The 16,831-nt window shown below is 33.5% G+C and overlaps 3 protein-coding genes across 4 annotated transcripts; 2 read left to right on the top strand and 1 right to left on the bottom strand.

Annotated features, from left to right (window-relative positions):
* The first annotated feature begins 3,076 nt into the window (after nucleotides 1-3,076).
* Nucleotides 3,077-5,201, top strand: LOC112522796 (sorbitol dehydrogenase). Its single transcript, XM_025132107.1, has 6 exons — nucleotides 3,077-3,227; nucleotides 3,341-3,408; nucleotides 3,820-4,056; nucleotides 4,182-4,472; nucleotides 4,578-4,765; nucleotides 4,846-5,201. The coding sequence occupies exons 1-6, from the start codon at nucleotides 3,116-3,118 to the stop codon at nucleotides 5,036-5,038; spliced, it is 1,089 nt and encodes a 362-aa protein (XP_024987875.1). The 5' UTR covers nucleotides 3,077-3,115; the 3' UTR covers nucleotides 5,039-5,201.
* A 1,278-nt stretch (nucleotides 5,202-6,479) lies between these two features.
* Nucleotides 6,480-10,014, top strand: LOC112519460 (calcium-dependent protein kinase 13). Of its 2 annotated transcripts, XM_025127592.1 has the most exons (5): nucleotides 6,480-6,601; nucleotides 7,015-7,090; nucleotides 7,314-7,935; nucleotides 8,841-9,137; nucleotides 9,232-10,014. In XM_025127592.1, the coding sequence occupies exons 2-5, from the start codon at nucleotides 7,067-7,069 to the stop codon at nucleotides 9,798-9,800; spliced, it is 1,512 nt and encodes a 503-aa protein (XP_024983360.1). In that variant the 5' UTR covers nucleotides 6,480-6,601; nucleotides 7,015-7,066; the 3' UTR covers nucleotides 9,801-10,014. The 2 variants fall into 2 exon arrangements, with proteins under 2 accessions (XP_024983360.1, XP_024983368.1); XM_025127600.1 differs by lacking the exon at nucleotides 6,480-6,601 and having other exon boundaries at nucleotides 7,022-7,090; nucleotides 7,199-7,935.
* A 1,025-nt stretch (nucleotides 10,015-11,039) lies between these two features.
* On the bottom strand, nucleotides 11,040-11,804 carry LOC112513258 (dehydration-responsive element-binding protein 1D-like). The gene has a single exon (XM_025119472.1). It carries the CDS (start codon nucleotides 11,760-11,762, stop codon nucleotides 11,121-11,123), a length of 642 nt encoding a protein of 213 aa, XP_024975240.1. The 5' UTR covers nucleotides 11,763-11,804; the 3' UTR covers nucleotides 11,040-11,120.
* Between the last annotated feature and the right edge of the window lie 5,027 nt (nucleotides 11,805-16,831).

Here is a 16,831-nt window from a genome sequence, read left to right as displayed (position 1 = left end):
TTTGAAAAATTACTGAGAGAATATATTTTATTTTTAATTAAAATAAATTTTATCAATATTTTTTTAAATGTAAGTACTTTTTCGTAAATGTAAGTAATTTTTTTGGTATATTTATTTATTTTTATAGATCTAAGTATTCTTTTGGTTCAAAAAATGTTTAAGTACTTAATCGTTCAAAATATAAAAGTCCATTGGTTTTTTTTTTTAATTTTTTTTTTATTTATAGGTCATAAGAATGCATCTAACATGTTTTAGAAAGTCCAATGAGTTATTTAACATGTTTTGAAATGTCCAAAAATTTATTTGTTCCAAAAAATTATCCAAGAACTTAATATTTTTATAGACTTTTTCCATTTAAAAATGCTATATTCAATATATATTTATTTAATAAATATTCCAATTGCATTTATTTTACAGGATGCGTGCGTGGATGGAATGGATAGAAACATACACCACTTGCAGATATTACGGTTTATCACGTCTCATCTTCGGCTTTTCTTTGCCACCCCAATTTCAGAATTCATATTTTTGGGTATTGCGAATTATTATAATGATCATATAATAAAATTATCTATTATTATAATAAAATTATCTTGATGTGTCATGCAATTATCTATTATTATAATGATCTTATAATAAAATTATCTATTATTATACAAATTAATTACTATATTGAATATCAACGTCAAGAAAAATATATAAACGAACTAACAAATTGTCACTTCACACTAAGTTCAAGGTAAGAAAATAACCAAGGTTCTTATATAAGAACTCAAAGAAAGTAAGTTTCTATTAGAACTTTTTGTAATAAATATAATGTAATATTATAATAAGGTTGAAAGGGAGAGAGAAGGTACCAAGTATAAAAAGAATATTCATTTTTGTATGTATATTAGAATACGATACATCAAGATGGATCGGATCAATTTATGGATAAATTTAAGATTAAAACGATCAACGGTCTATATCTTTTAGGAGTTGTTCAGTAGGAGCTTAATGAGCTATATAAAATATATGACTTATTCGCACAGTCATATCCAGCTGTTTGGTATGAGCTTATTCGGCCAACCATAGACTGAATCACTCAGCTAGAAAAGTGATGTCCTTTGTACTCAGCCATTTATTCCTCTTTTACCCTTTCCCTTTTTTCCCCCAAAATTGAACCATACCTATCTAGAATTCTAGATGGTCAAATTTAAACGACGATGATGGTGAAATCGCTCTCTCTCCCACGACATCTTCAACCTCACTCTCTCTCCCTTTTTCCCTTGTGTGGAACTTCTTTATCTTCAACCTCGCTCTCTCTCCCACGACGGTAATGGTGAAATCAAAACCGTGCTGGTTCCTCCACCGTGCATAGCTCTCTCTTCTCTGTGCATCCTCATCGGACACCGGTTCCTCCACTGTGTCGGTTCTGTTTCCACCACCTTTGAAGAAACCAACCATCTCCCTTGCTATCATTGTTCCCCTTTCACCATCGCAACCACCTCTGAGTCATGTAGCATCCCCTTTGCCACCAACAACATTAGGTTTCAAGAATTTTGTCAGTGTAGAGACCACGACCAGTTGTCTTCCATTAGGTTTCAAGAATTTTGTTTTCTTCAAGGCTAACATCAATAATTTTATAATTTTTATAATTAAAATTCATTTACTATTATTTTTATCAAACACTACAAAGATATAAAATGGAGGTAAAATGATCATTTATGACATTCAGACGGTTTATTCAGCACGACAACCGAACAACAACTTATCTGTTATTATATAGATAATTTTGTCAATACAAACATCTTTATCCATACAAAGTCTTAGGGGCTGTTTACTTGCGGCTTAATTAGGCTTATTGGTTTATCTGGCTTATTCGCACAGCTCATTTGGGTTGTTTACTTACGGCGTATTCGTACAGAACATGGCTTAATCGTACAGATCAAAATAGTATGTTATCCCACTCAGTTATAAAAATGACACCTTATCCCTTATATAAAACACCACCTCCTTCCCATATGAGACACCCCATCTTCGGCCTCTTTATGATTTTTTGTTTTGATGTTCAAATAGTTAATATTGGAGGGGTAAATCGGTCATTTATGTTATTCAGACCGTTGGTTCAGATAAAAAATATAAACAACACTCATTTATCCAAACAGACAAATTTATACATACAAGACTTCATAATTTTTTTTTTTTTTTTGGTGATAAACAACCCCTTAGAAATAGGGATGGCAAAAAAAACCGAAACCGATGGTGAAAACCGAAAACCGAAACTTTCGGGCCGGGTTCGGGGACGGGACGGGGATCGGGGACGAATTCGGGGATTTTAACGGGGACGGGGGCGGGGACGGTGATCACCGGCCCGGCCCGATATGTATATATATATATTTATTTTAATTTATATACATACATATATATATAATATCTTTAAAAAAATAACATTAAAATTTTTAAAAAAATTATCCACTTTACCTCAACAACCCAAATAAAGCTCACGAAAAGTCTAGTTTATTTGTCAAAAACCGTGATTTTAGTTGTATGATGTTCGAATTTTTGTTTAGTTTTATATTGTAATCTAATACATTGTTTGTAATTGGTTCAATTATGTTTGAGACATTTAAACTTAGATCTTTAAAAAAATTGTAATTTACTTTTAATTGTGAAAATTAACATATTGTAATTTTTTTCATATCGGTTTCGGGTTTCGGGTTCGGTTATAACCAACGATGAAAAAGAGAATTTTTACCCTTAACGGGTTCCCCAACGGGGATCGGGGAAACCGCGGGGACCCGATGGGGATCCCCGATAAGATCCCCGACGGGATCGGGACGGTTACGGAAACGGTTTTAGCTATCGGTTTCGAGGACAGGGATACCAATACCCGGCCCGTTGCCATTCCTACTTAGAAAACGAACCGAACACCCTGTTAGTGGTTCTCACCTTTAACTCTCCTCTTCGCACCTTCGTTCGCTTCCTATAATAACAATAATAAAAAAAAGGTTTGATGTAACTGATTCAGTACAAAAGGGTTGATTAAACAATCATTTATCCAAAGGCCAGAAGATCAAACAGCGATATCATATTCATACGAGACTTCTGAAGAGATAGAGAGAGAGATATAGATATGGGTAAAGGAGGAAAGAGCGAGGGATCAAATGGCCAAGAACAAAATATGGCTGCTTGGCTCGTCGCCGTCAATACCCTCAAGATCCAGCCCTTCAATCTTCCCACTCTTGGTATCCACTCTCTTCTTATTCGATTTCTTTTAGATTTGAATTCATTGATTCAGGTCCATATGATGCTAGATTCAATATCATATCAATAACTTCATTCAATTCGATTGATTCAGGACCCTATGATGCTAGAGTCAGGATGAAAGCTGTGGGTATCTGCGGCAGTGATGTTCACTATCTCAAGGTCTCTCTCTTTTATCCTTTCTATGAAATTAGGAATTCATCTGATTACGCCACTCTCACACCCTTTCAGTTTTAGGTATCTTTGTTTAAGTCAGGTTCTCTCTTTCCCTTTATAGCCTTTGGGATATCCTGTTTAACAAGAGAATTCTCTCTGTGAATTATGGATCCCTTTTCTTGACCTTTTGCTTGATAGATGATATTGGTAGATGGATTAACCGAAATAATAATTGATGTAATCGGTTCCTGATACAAATTGCAGGTTTTGGTTCTCCAAGTATCATGGTAAATCAGTACCTGATGTAAATGTCAAATAATCACATATTTTTTGTTCTCAAAAAACAGATGCTACAATAGCTGCATACTAACTTATTGGGAAATGGAAAATAAAAACTAATTGGGGAGATGTTTGCAGACCTTAAGATGTGCAGATTTTGTAGTGAAAGAACCAATGGTTATCGGACATGAATGTGCTGGGGTGATAGAAGAAGTTGGGAGTGAAGTGAAAGATCTAGTGCCTGGTGATCGTGTAGCTCTTGAGCCCGGCATCAGTTGCTGGAAATGCACACAATGCAAAGAAGGACGATACAATCTTTGCCCTGATATGAAATTTTTCGCTACTCCCCCTGTCCATGGCTCTCTTGCCAATCAGGTACACTATTATTTGACGAGTTGGGGTTGATTGGCTAGAAGAAACTTTCTTTATAATCCCCTTAAATCAAGAATGGTTCAAGAATGGAGGTAAATAGTAAAGGTGATTACTGTTCTTCATAACAGGTGGTGCATCCAGCAGATTTATGTTTCAAACTACCTGACAATGTGAGTTTGGAAGAAGGGGCAATGTGTGAACCATTGAGTGTTGGAGTGCATGCTTGTCGTCGTGCTAATATTGGCCCCGAGACAAATGTGCTAGTCATGGGGGCGGGGCCCATAGGACTCGTGACAATGCTGGCTGCTCGTGCTTTTGGAGCTCCAAGAATTGTGATTGTGGATGTAGAAGACAGTCGGTTATCAGTAGCAAAGAAGCTTGGTGCAGATGAGATCATCAAAGTTACAACTAATATTCAGGTTATCAGTAGTTATAGATTTCCAAACATATTCACTAAAGATGGTGATTTATTGCTTGATTGCAAATTGGCTGAGAACTGTTTCTTGATTAAACTTTACACTTAGGATGTGGCTGGGGAAGTGGAACTGATACATAAAGCCATGGGAGGTGGAGTGGATGTGAGCTTTGACTGTGCAGGTTTCAACAAGACCATGACAACTGCTCTGACCGCCACTCGTGCTGGCGGCAAAGTTTGTCTTGTGGGAATGGGCCACCATGAGATGACAGTCCCGCTTACCCCAGCTGCCGCCAGGTAGCTGTCTAACTTTTCCATTTGTATATATATGCATATTTTTCATTGTTGGAAGGTTGGCTGAATGGTTAATCTGGCAGGGAGGTTGATGTGGTGGGGATCTTTCGGTACAAGAACACATGGCCGTTGTGTTTGGAGTTTCTGAGAAGTGGTAAGATTGATGTGAAGCCTCTGATAACTCATAGATATGGTTTCTCTCAGAAAGAGGTGGAAGAAGCATTTGAGACCAGTGCTGGTGGTGGTAATGCCATCAAGGTTATGTTCAATTTGTGAACTGAAAGGAAGGGAGGAAGGAAGGAGGCCTTAACTTTCAGACCAATAGGTAAATGAATAAGAACACAAATAAGAGCAAGTTTAATGTTAGATAATATATATAAGGATATATGGTTGTAAAGGGATGTTTCTGGATAACTAATGAGTCTGCTTGTTTCTATCATGATCACTGTATAAAGGGATAATAAGGCATTCAACCTTTGAAATCCCCAATATCAATCCGATTAACCGATTTTGGACCAAAAAGGACCATTGACCGCTCCTAAAAATGACCACTTAAAGGCGGCCCGGTTATAGGCAAAAACCCGATTTGGACTTTGATTTCAAATTAGGGACCGGTCTGGAACCTGGTTAAGTGGTTTACTAAAGATCGGTCTGGTCAAAGCCTGATTTTGAACTGAAATTTACTTTTTTTCAAATTTTAGATCATTTTAGACCATATAAAACATGACATGATTGAATGTTTATGAAAGATGTTATAAAATATTACCATTTTTTTATTTAGATATAATGACATAAGATTTTATAACAATTAGTGGAACTCCACATGGTACTTGAGTCATCATGATGTATGTTTAATTGTTTGATGGTTTTTGAATAAAAGCAAATAAACATAAAATTATCAATTTATGAATTATTTAAACAACATATAAAAAACCGATTATTGATCGAATATATTTTCTATCAAGCTCTTAAAAGATAACCCATCAAGCCTTGATTGATATTACACTTAACTAGTAGTCTCATGAACTCTTATTTATCGTCCTAACATATTGAAAAAAATTATGGATCTCAAAGGCGTGTTCACTGTTGTTCGATGTGTAAGTCTGTAAGTTACGAAAAACCAGTTGGATGTTTACGAGCCTTAGTGGACTGGTTCTTAATGTTGGATGCAATTCGTGAGACATTTTCTCAATGTTTATCCATTTCAAGTTTCATTCAAAGCATTCGTGACCCTCAACAAGAAAACTAACCATTATATACAAAAAACCAACCACAAATTTAGGTAATGAGAATATAAGTCGAGTTGGTTCCAATAATTAGCGGGACCCTTGGAAACACTATAATTATTAATCAACAAATGAGATGTTTACACGCTTTTGCACATGGCAAGAGACGACCCAAATAATTTTTTTTTAAATATTTTTATAATAATAGATGGATAAAAAATTCATTTGAAAATAAATATCAAAAAAATAATTTGGAGTGTTGTTTATTCCATTTCCAGCCAACACCATGCGTTGTTTACTAAAATTCGCACATATTCTTGTAATGGAGGCAGGAATTTAACATCAAGAACAAGAGGAAAGAAAAGGGCAAAATAGATAGAAAAATGAAGGGAAAAAAACCGATAAAAGACAATAATACATCAACTCATAAATAAGCGAAAGCATAAACACAAGTGGGGGCTTTTCATTTTGGGTTAAATTGGGCAAAGCTAAGGAGGAGGAGGAGGAGGAGACCATCAGAGCCCACACCATAGCCTCCCCCTCTCGTGCGGAGATTTCTTTGACAACAAAATCCATTTCAACGTTCTTCAGACTTCAATCTCTCTCTCTCCAGGTTAAACCCTTTTCTCTCTTCTGAAATTAATGAATTTTGAAACTTTTTCTTCAATGGAATTTAATTTCTAGATCTGGGTTGTCGTCTTTTAAATTGAATCTTGATTGGTCTGTCTTGGTTTCTTGTTTTCTAATGTTTTTGAGTTTCTACTGTTCATGTGGTTCTCTAGTCTTTCTGTTTGGTTAGGGTTTTTAAGTGGTTTTAAGTGTGTTTTTGTTCTCGATTTGAATCAATTCACAGTTTGAGTTCTTAAGTAGTAAAGCATGAGATTTGTAAGCTAAGTAGCCTTATGAGGTTTTGCTTATTGTTTGTTTTCAAGAAAGAAGTATGCATCTTGCTGAGTTTATGAGCTTTCGGTTTTGGAAATTTGAAATTTGAAAAAAAGTTCGATTCTTGCCATGTTTTCTTTTCAGATCCGAGCTCCAACTGGGGTTGCTCAGAGGTTTGATTTATGTCAAATCTTTCATGACAGCTACCCAAAATCGCATTGTAAGTCTCACAGGAACCATGCTTCTTGAATTTTAGCTACCAATTCCCAACACCGAAGACTTCAAAAGTTTGACCTAATTTACATGGCTTTGATATTTTGATTCCAAGAAAAAGTCCATAAATCAGACTTTACAACCCCGTGAAAAGGAAAGGGTGATTCAAAGTCAAGAATTGGGGGCTGCCAAATATTTTGAATCTTTGTAATCACAGTTGGGGTATTCAGATTTCTGGGTTTTCTCCGAGATTTCGTATGGCTGATGCCAAGAGTGACTGCAACAGATATAACGAATCATCTTTCCAACTCTGCAATTGCTATAAAGTTGAGAGCTTGACTGAAACCATACTAGACACTACTCAGACCTCAAATCTGAAAGATAGGTATGTTCTTGGAGATCAGTTGGGATGGGGGCAATTTGGTATAATCAGAGAATGCTCAGATAAGTTGACTGGTGAGGTATTGGCCTGCAAGTCAATATCCAAGAATCGACTAGTGACTGATGAAGATGTAAGAAGTGTGAAGCTTGAGATCGAGATAATGACTAGGTTATCTGGGCATCCAAACGTTGTTGATCTCAAGGCTGTCTACGAGGAAGAAGGGTATGTTCATCTGGTTATGGAGCTGTGTGCTGGTGGAGAGCTTTTTCATCGATTGGAGAAACAGGGGAGGTTTTCTGAATCTGAGGCTAGAGTTCTCTTCAGGCATTTAATGCAAGTAGTGAGCTTTTGCCATGATAAGGGTGTTGTTCATAGAGATTTAAAGCCAGAAAATATTCTATTAGCAACAAAAGCATCCTCCTCCCAGATAAAATTGGCTGATTTTGGTCTTGCAACATACATCAATCCAGGTATACCCTAAATTTTCATCTGTTTTTATGATATATTGATCTTGGGATAATGTAATTTCATGTTGTGTACTCTGTGTATTTTGTGGGTGATATCTGAGGAGAATAGGATCTCTTTGAAACGGATTCTTGATCCAAGAATAAGGCCAAAAAAGACCCGAAAAAGAACAAGAAAACAAACGACAAGTGTTGTGGTTGTATTGCACTGATTTACTATCTGCCATCTACTATCTTCTTGACATTTCTTATTTATGTATAGATAAATTCTAGTAACTGAAATTGTTCTAATGATGTAAGCCGACTAGCTCCAATCACAAAGTGACATGCCATGGCCATACCACACTGAACGTGCCATGTTTAACTTGTAGGGGAAATTGTGCATGGTGCCATAATCTACACCTTCTTCAAGTTTTGTCCTTTTGTCTTTGTTGGCCATGTGTTCATCTTCCGAACCTCCAAATGTTTATCGTCATCCATGTACATTAGAGCAAATTACAAAACAGTTCCAGTTGCTCACAACCTATCATTTCATTTCTTCCAACAAAAGAGTTCCGTTTAGTGTAAAATGACACAATCGGCTCAAGTTTATTACTGATTTATGAATATATTCTTAATCTTTATTATTTGCAAGTTCTGAAAGAAGCACTTGTAATTGTGGAATAGATGGAGTATTGGGTATATGAAAGTGGATGAAGTCTTTGCTGTTATTCACTTGTGAATTTGATGACAGTTCACAGAAACAGCAAATACCCATTGTTCGTATGTTTGAAAAATCTTCATTTTGGCATCTGGCACACAACCCGTTATAATCCTTTGTTAAAAATGTACGAAATTTATCAACAAATTTGGTGAATTTGTGGCATTACTTGAGGAGGGGAGGTTGGTCTTAATCTTGTTGATCTATACAGGTCAAAATTTGCACGGAACCGTTGGGAGTCCATTTTACATAGCTCCAGAGGTGCTGGCTGGTGGTTACAACCAAGCAGCTGATGTTTGGAGTGCAGGAGTGATTTTATACATCCTTCTTAGTGGGAAGCCACCATTTTGGGGGAAGACTAAATCACGGATATTTGATGCTGTTAGAGCTGCCGGTTTAAGGTTTCAGTCAGATCCCTGGAACAGTATATCCGACTCTGCCAAAGAATTGATCAGAGGAATGCTCCGAACAGATCCTTCTGTGAGGTTCACTGCCCTTGAAGTTCTTGGTAATTGAAAACAGAAACCTGTATAAAATTATCCGCCTTTTTGCTTGCTTCTTTATTGGAATCTGATGATTGCTTCATTTCACCTGGTCTTTAGATCATACATGGACTAATGGCACGAATCTGGTCCCGAAATCACTGGTAAGCTGTGGAGAGCTGGAGATAGCAGGAAGTCCATCTTCTTCTTCTTCTTTGTTCATGGCTAGGAATGAAGACATCAGTTTTGGGATGGGATCACCGATGATCTGCGAAGCATTCAGTTGCAAATCATCTTTTTCTTCCTTCTTTGTGGAACCAGCGACACCTTTGCTGAATTCATGTGGGTTTTCTTTCCGTAGCAGTGGTGGGTCATCAAACACGACCCTAGATTTCTGCACCCCAATCCACTCGATGCCAAGTTTTAGGTTCTTTGGGCCAGGCCCAGAGACTGAAGAAGAGGGTTGTGTATTATTAGAGCAGGAGAGAAGGGGGGAAGAAAAAGAGCAGAGATCGAGTGAGGTGAAAAGAGGAGGTGGTTCACGGATATCTGGAATTCATAACAAGCGAAACCGTACAATTGGACTGGGAGAGTTTGAACCATTGGATCTGATGGTAGCAGAGTCGGTTATCCGTTGGGTGTCATGCACACATCTATCGACTGCTTTGAGGTCTGATTTTGTTTGTTGAAAGTGGGATGATAATGAAGAGTTTGGGTTAATTGGGAGTGGTTTGTGGATTTTGACTGTGAAAACATTCCTTCTGATAATATAAATGTTAGCAGTTTGACTTCTTAGCTTTTTACGATTGATTGAACGGGTTAAAACTACCGTAGAGATGGACAAAAGGACCTGACCGTTTAAGGTTTGGTCCTATTGTTTAATATATGGGTCTGGTTACGAGCATCTGGCTTAACCGATCTAGACTTTGACGTAATTTTGATTTTTTTTTAAAGACTTGGTATGTTTGACGTAAGTTTGTAACATGTTTGTATTCGTCAATGTATTGGTACGTAACTTTTGTCGTAAAACATGAACACGATGTACGTAACATGAGCATATCCCTTTATAAATATAAAATAATATATTAATGTGTATATTTGACAATGAATATACAATATACGGAATTCATCAGTGTCTTTATTATTGTATTTGAGTGTATTCATTAATAAATACACAAAACATAAAATTAACTAGTGTATAATCATTAATGAATATACACTACACATAATGTGAGTGAATAAGAAAAGAAATGAAAGTAAATGAATTAAGATCTATTTTTTTAAAAAGTTTATTGAAATTACAAGACAACCTAAGATTTCACGTAAATTTTAAATATCTTTTGACAATTAATTAAGAGGTTATTTACTAAAAAAATTATTAAGTCTTGTATGAATATATCCTAAAAAACAAAAACAACAACTTGGAATTTAATTTAGAGCCAAAAACAAAAAGAAGACAAAGGAAATCGATCTAGGTCTTGGAATCGATACATGAGAACATTATCCTAAAAAACAACAACTTGGAATCGATACATGAAGGAAATCAATCTAGATGCTTGGAATCGAACTTTAAAATAAGAAAATCCATGAAGGAGGGGTGTACAACGGCTAGGAGTTTGAAATTTAAAATCGGACAATGGTGCAAGAAATTGATCAAGATGCTTGGAATCGAACTTGAAAATCGGAAAGGAGATCAATGAAGGTGCTAGGGTTTTGAACAAAATTTGGGAAGGAGGCATGTTATTAAAAATAAAGGGTATTGGTATTTTTTCTTTGGCTTAACGAGAACAACACACCATATCCATCTATGCACGGGCTGTGCGAATAAACTATAAGTAACATCCTATTTTGACCGTATGAATAAGCTCTTTAAACTCATTATGTCATAATTAAATTTAATCAGTTAAGTAAAATTATAAAAGGGTATATAAATGAATAAAATTGTTTGATAATTGATTTTTATTCGTATTAAGGGATACGTAGGTAGAACCAAAAATTATATTTCGAAGTTAGAAAGTCCACAAGGACGCGTCAATACTAAATTCCACGTTATCTTCACAGTTGTCGTATCCAACGGTAATAGGCGGCGGTAGCATCAACCCCTCCGCCATGTAGGCAAAAAATTCCGGCATCCCAAATATCGCTTCTTCATCCATATAAAACACATTTCCGGCCAACTCTTTACTTTCTTCCACCTCCGCCACATCAGACTCCACCGGCCGGAAAGCTTCAGCCCCCTCCACCGCCGCTCTCTGAATATCCTTGACAGAACTAGATTCCGGGATCGGCAACCGCCACAATGAGTCAGCAAAATTCAAACAGGCTGAACGGCCCTTCATAGCCAAAACGGCGACGTCATGAGCTCTAGCAGCCATGTCCGCCGTTGGATAGGTCCCTAGCCATAAACTGGTTTTCTTATTAGGTTGTCTCACTTCACAGACCCACTTGCCGGAATCCCTTCTCCTTACACCCCTGTAAACTGGGTGGCGTGTTTCTTTGAATTTCTTCCTTCCAGCTCTTTTTTTGGGATTTCTTGAAGCCAGTTTGATCTCCTCGTCGAAAAAACTATTACTTCCGGTGGTGCTGCAGTCGGAAGTTGAACAAGATTCAGTGGGAGGGGAGAAGGTATTGAATTGGATAAAAGTAGTCATTGATTGGTAGTTATGATCACTGAATGAAACTTGAGTTGGTTTATGAATGAGCAATGAATGATTATATATATATATATATATATATATGTATGTGTGTGTGTGTGTGTGCGTGTATGTATGGTTCTGATAAGCAAAGTGAACACGGAGTGAAGGATGATAAGGAGACAGCTGGGGGCAGGGAAAGAAGAAGGCAGGGAGAAAGTGGGTTTCATAGAGAAACTGAGTGTAGACTCTAGACTGTCGTGGATGATGACGTGTCATCATTTTCCACTCAATAACATTTTATTTTATTTTATTATTTATTCCAACTATAAATGAGATTCTCTGTACGGCTTTGTTATATTCATTTTCCACTTCCCATGGGATTTCGGCCTACTCTTTTTTTTGGGGAATGACAATCCTATTAATCGTCATTGGCACTCCTAAATTTAATTTAATTATTATTGTTTTTAATAGTTTTTTTATTATTATTATGTTTTGTTTTGTTTTATTGTTATTTTAATTTTAATTTATTTTTAAAGAAATTTTAATTTAATATAAAATTTTTATTTTGCTTTTTTCTGTTTATTTATATTATATTTTGATTAATACAAATTATTAATAAATATATATTTTTTATCGTATATATGTTATATTTTAATATGTATTTAATCATATTATTTCAATTAATATAAATATTAATAATAAATAAATATTTTATATATACGTTAATTTTTTTCTGTTACATTTTTTTATTATATTTTAATTAATATAAATTATTAATAAATACATATTTTTATATTATATRTGTTATATTTTAATATGTATTTTATAATATTTAACCATATTATTTCAATTAATATAAATATCATCATCCAAAATTGATTATATTTAAAAAAAGATTTATTATTAATAGTCGAGGTCAGGATCGGGGACGACAATATCCCATTCGAAGATTCTTCAATCAAAACCGGTTCTAGTATCAGTATATCGAGATTTTTTGTTAAGTGCGGATTTTTTTATATTCCTATTTTTTGTTAAGTACAGGATTTTAAAAAAGTATATAATAAAATGTTTTGAGGTAAACATTATATGATTTAGAAAAAAAAAAAAAAGGAATAAATATGTGGATGAGGATGATCAGGAGACAGGCTGGGTAAGTTGCAAGTTGCAAGTTGCTAGTTGCAAGTTGGGGTATGAGACCAGCTGTTGCTCTTTATCTTACCCAAACGCTTGCCGTATCACGTGCTTTTTTCGTGCTTTGATCTTGACTCCCTCTACTTTTTTTCTCTCTTTCGAATTCGAATTCGAATATTAATAGAAGAGTATTCGTACAATGTAGTGATATAAATCTTGATTTTAATAATTTTATTTTATTTTTTGTCTCTGTCAATGTTATAATACGATTTTATGTGTTTATAAGAAAATAATAATGATTTTATTTTTGAATAAACTATAAATTTGAAGATATCATAAAAATTTGAAAAAAATATATATCAATGTTAATATCAAATCAAATATTTAAAAGTTCTATTTTTTATGTAATTTTTTTATTATAATTTAATTTAAGTTTAATAATGAAATAATTTATTTTTTGTTTAATAATATAACATTTTATAAAGATAATAATTAAATATTCTGTTAGAAATCAATGATTATCTTAATTATATTTTAGATTTTTTATATTTAAAATGAGATGTTTATCTTGTATTTGATTATATTTATCTACAGTTAGTTACACGAATTCAAATATGGAGCTTTAATAAGTTGTACTTGCACACAATCTACTTGTAATCTTGAGTTTTAAGTGAAATGCATTAATAAACAATACTTTATGTATAAAAAGTTATTTTTATTTTTTTTTTGTCAAATACTTTATAATATAGTATAGATATTATTACAAGATTATTTTTATTAGCAATATATTTACGTAGTAATTATATTATTCAAGTTAAAGTCTATATAAAATAATAATATATTGAACTTTAAACTATTAAAAAATACGTTGTTCTCTCTCCAATAAACTTTGATTAGCAATTTTGGGTTTCTTTCTTAAATTATTTATTTTCAGAAAACATTTAGAAAATTTGTTTGAATAAAATAATTCATCAAAAATTTAGAAAACGTTTTAAAAAAATCTATTGTTGTTATAGAATAACTGAAAAATAACAACACTAGAATATATAATTCTCATTAATCATAAGCATTTTTTATAGCGATAAGTTACAAGTTGATAACTATGAAATATTTCATTTGTAATCTAACTCTGTTATATCTATTGATATCTCTATCGTCATATCATTTTCATCTTTTAAAAAAAAAATTATTTTAACCAATAAATTTCATTCTATGATTTGGCCTCTGGTTTTGATTGGATAAAACGAATAGAAAAATTGATAAAAAAATTAAATACTTTTTATTTAACAAAACATTTTAACAGTCATCTTGTAATTTTGAAACTAAATGTTATTTTATAAAAACACACAATGTATATTTGTCGTTTACTGTCAAAAAGAAGTATAATATACCGTTGAAGATGGTGCAACAAAGAAGTTGGCAACTTGGGAGGCGAAGAAACGGTTGAAATTGCAGTACAACCAAAACGGAGGAAAAGCGCGTGGACCACGTGGTGATAACATCAAGGGCCCCACCTCAGGTAGTTTTTGCAACTTGCCCAGGATGACGCCGCCGCTGCTAAAAGGAAATGGAAAAGGAAAAGGAAAGTGTTTCCAACACAATTAATTAATTAATTATATTTTTTAATTACTTTAATTCTGATGCCCTTTTTATCTCCAAAAATTCCATTTTATTTTGTGATACTCTTTTTTAATAACAATACTTTTAGACTTGTTCACACGTAGGATGACTCGTTAGACCTGTCCTTTTCGGCATGTTAGAAAAATGATTTTGCGTTACCATTATCGAAGAAAATTGATGTACATGGACTGACTTGTTGTGTAGACATGAGCAATGGAAAAAATTATTTGGGTAGGTCCGTCAAACCCATTAATATTTTTATAATAATTTACTTTTATAATTAAAATTAAAAATTCTTAATACTTATCAATTTCCACTTAATTATGACTAATGATAACAACATTCTATAAAAATCTTAAATTTGAAAATATAATTACTCAATTGATCAATTCCTTATTATCCCATTTAGTCAATTTCTTTATTGATACTTAATATTTAGTGAAACAATTTTTCTTTCTAAAGTATGTATATTGTTATGTATTTACGTAAAATTTTAAGTAGGAAAAACTATTATGTAATTTGTATTATTTTACATAACTTGTGATTTTATATAAGTTCTATTTTCATAAAAATATAATAAGATTTTTAAGCCCGTTAGCCCGTCGGCAATCCCCGTTTATAGGGCGGGTATGGACAAGTTTTCAAAATTTACCATATTAGGTTTTTTGGACAAATAAATTAGGTTGAATCCGACCTGTATCCGTTCCAAACCCACAAATGATCAACTTTAAATATTTTCAATGAGTTTTGGTAACTCAATATATTTTTATTTATTTGTGACTTAATTTTAACTTATCAAATTAAAAAATAAATTATGAAAATAATCGACGAAATAATTGGTATAAAACTTTAAACATTTTTACGTGATTAATTATTTTTTTAAAGAAAAGATAAGAATCTAAAATAAGTTACGAAAAAGTAAGGACGATAAGATAAATAAACAATATCACCACTAACGTCGTCGTTGTTGGTCTATTTTTATATTGGATTAACAACTTGACCCGTCGAACTTTTGATTTTTCTGATGTCTCTTAGATATGTCCAAAGATTTCGTATAAATTATTAAAAAGTTGGAATACAACTTTTATGTTTGAGTAAATTACAAGTTCCCTTCCTTTAGTTTACCCGAAACGAAATGGTCATTGAAAATGTCGGGTCTCTTTTTCTAACTCTGTTTAAAAATTTCTATCGGCTTAATGGCTTGTTGTACGAATTAATCATGTTATATCTTTTTTCTATTAATTACGTTATACGAATTAACAATGATTTACACGATCCTCTTGTTTTATCCGTTAGTGGTAGGGAATATAATTTACGACATTTTATCATTTGTTTAATCTTTTTTTTTTTGCGATTGTATGCATGTTTTTTTATTAATTGGAAGAGATTGCTCACTTATTTGAAGATCCATTAACAACGATGTTTGTTTTAAGAACAATATTCATAAGTGAGCAATTAATAATCTTAGTTTTCAAAATACAGACATGCCTCCAAAGGTTTTCCCTGATGCTCAACGGTCAAAGATGGACAACAATACAATTTTACCACCCCCATATCCACATCATGTGAACACGCTGAAGTTGTATCTAGATAAACATGTACCCTTGAACGTTCTGCACCACTCAACCATGACATCTTGCCTCGTTCATTGATCTTTATCAACGTTAAATAGTCATCTTAACCCCCCCTCCCCAACCGACTATCACGTCATTAATGGTCAACAACCCTTAGGTTCAAAGTACCGCCAACATAGGCCCTTTATTGGTCCACAACACGACTTCTTGTCATAGCAACATAACTTTCCGATACCAAACTAATCTCCGTGAATAATGAAATCAATATTGAACCAAAAAACCTATTATTCTTAACGGTTGATTTGAATAGTGAACAAGCTACTTTATGACGAAATCCATGTCTAAATACAAAAGGCAAGATTATTCATAATTAAGTAATAAAATGCGTCATTTGCATGCATGACCTGTTTTTTTTTTTTCCCATTTCTTGTCAACTAGCAATATTTTTCAAGTCACCTTTTTTATTATGCGTCTCATTTTAATTTTTCAAATCCACACTTTTTGTATGAAGATCTTTTAAAAACCCTTAGATACATGATACGTTTACTTACAGTCAAAGGATTAAGGTCTTGTGAATGTTTTTCAGTATAACGATCATATTTTAAGTTATCTAGTTACATTATATTAATGGTTGATACCAGTTTCTTCATTCCTTGCTTGTTAGGACATATTTCACAACTCAAGCTTTATACAAACTTGTTACATTCTATTTATGTTTGAAATTCTATTAATGTTTGAAATTGGTATCTAAAAGGGAAC

This window comes from Cynara cardunculus, assembly GCF_001531365.2.
Source record: "Cynara cardunculus var. scolymus isolate 2C chromosome LG 1, CcrdV1, whole genome shotgun sequence".
Classification (NCBI taxonomy): domain Eukaryota; kingdom Viridiplantae; phylum Streptophyta; class Magnoliopsida; order Asterales; family Asteraceae; genus Cynara; species Cynara cardunculus.
Note: the sequence above shows the minus strand (reverse complement) of the source record. Positions and strands in the feature narration are given on the sequence as shown.

Bases quoted from the DNA above. Each gene is read 5' to 3' on its own strand.
- LOC112522796 (XM_025132107.1), top strand. From the start codon at position 3,116: ATGGGTAAAGGAGGAAAGAGCGAGGGATCAAATGGCCAAGAACAAAAT. The intron at 3,409-3,819 runs GTCTCTCTCTTT...AGATGTTTGCAG, and splicing joins GTGATGTTCACTATCTCAAG to ACCTTAAGATGTGCAGATTT. The intron at 4,473-4,577 runs GTTATCAGTAGT...CTTTACACTTAG, and splicing joins AAGTTACAACTAATATTCAG to GATGTGGCTGGGGAAGTGGA.
- LOC112519460 (XM_025127592.1), top strand. From the start codon at position 7,067: ATGACAGCTACCCAAAATCGCATT. The intron at 7,091-7,313 runs GTAAGTCTCACA...TGGGGTATTCAG, and splicing joins CAGCTACCCAAAATCGCATT to ATTTCTGGGTTTTCTCCGAG. The intron at 7,936-8,840 runs GTATACCCTAAA...TGATCTATACAG, and splicing joins TGCAACATACATCAATCCAG to GTCAAAATTTGCACGGAACC.
- LOC112513258 (XM_025119472.1), bottom strand. From the start codon at position 11,762: ATGACTACTTTTATCCAATTCAATACCTTCTCCCCTCCCACTGAATCT.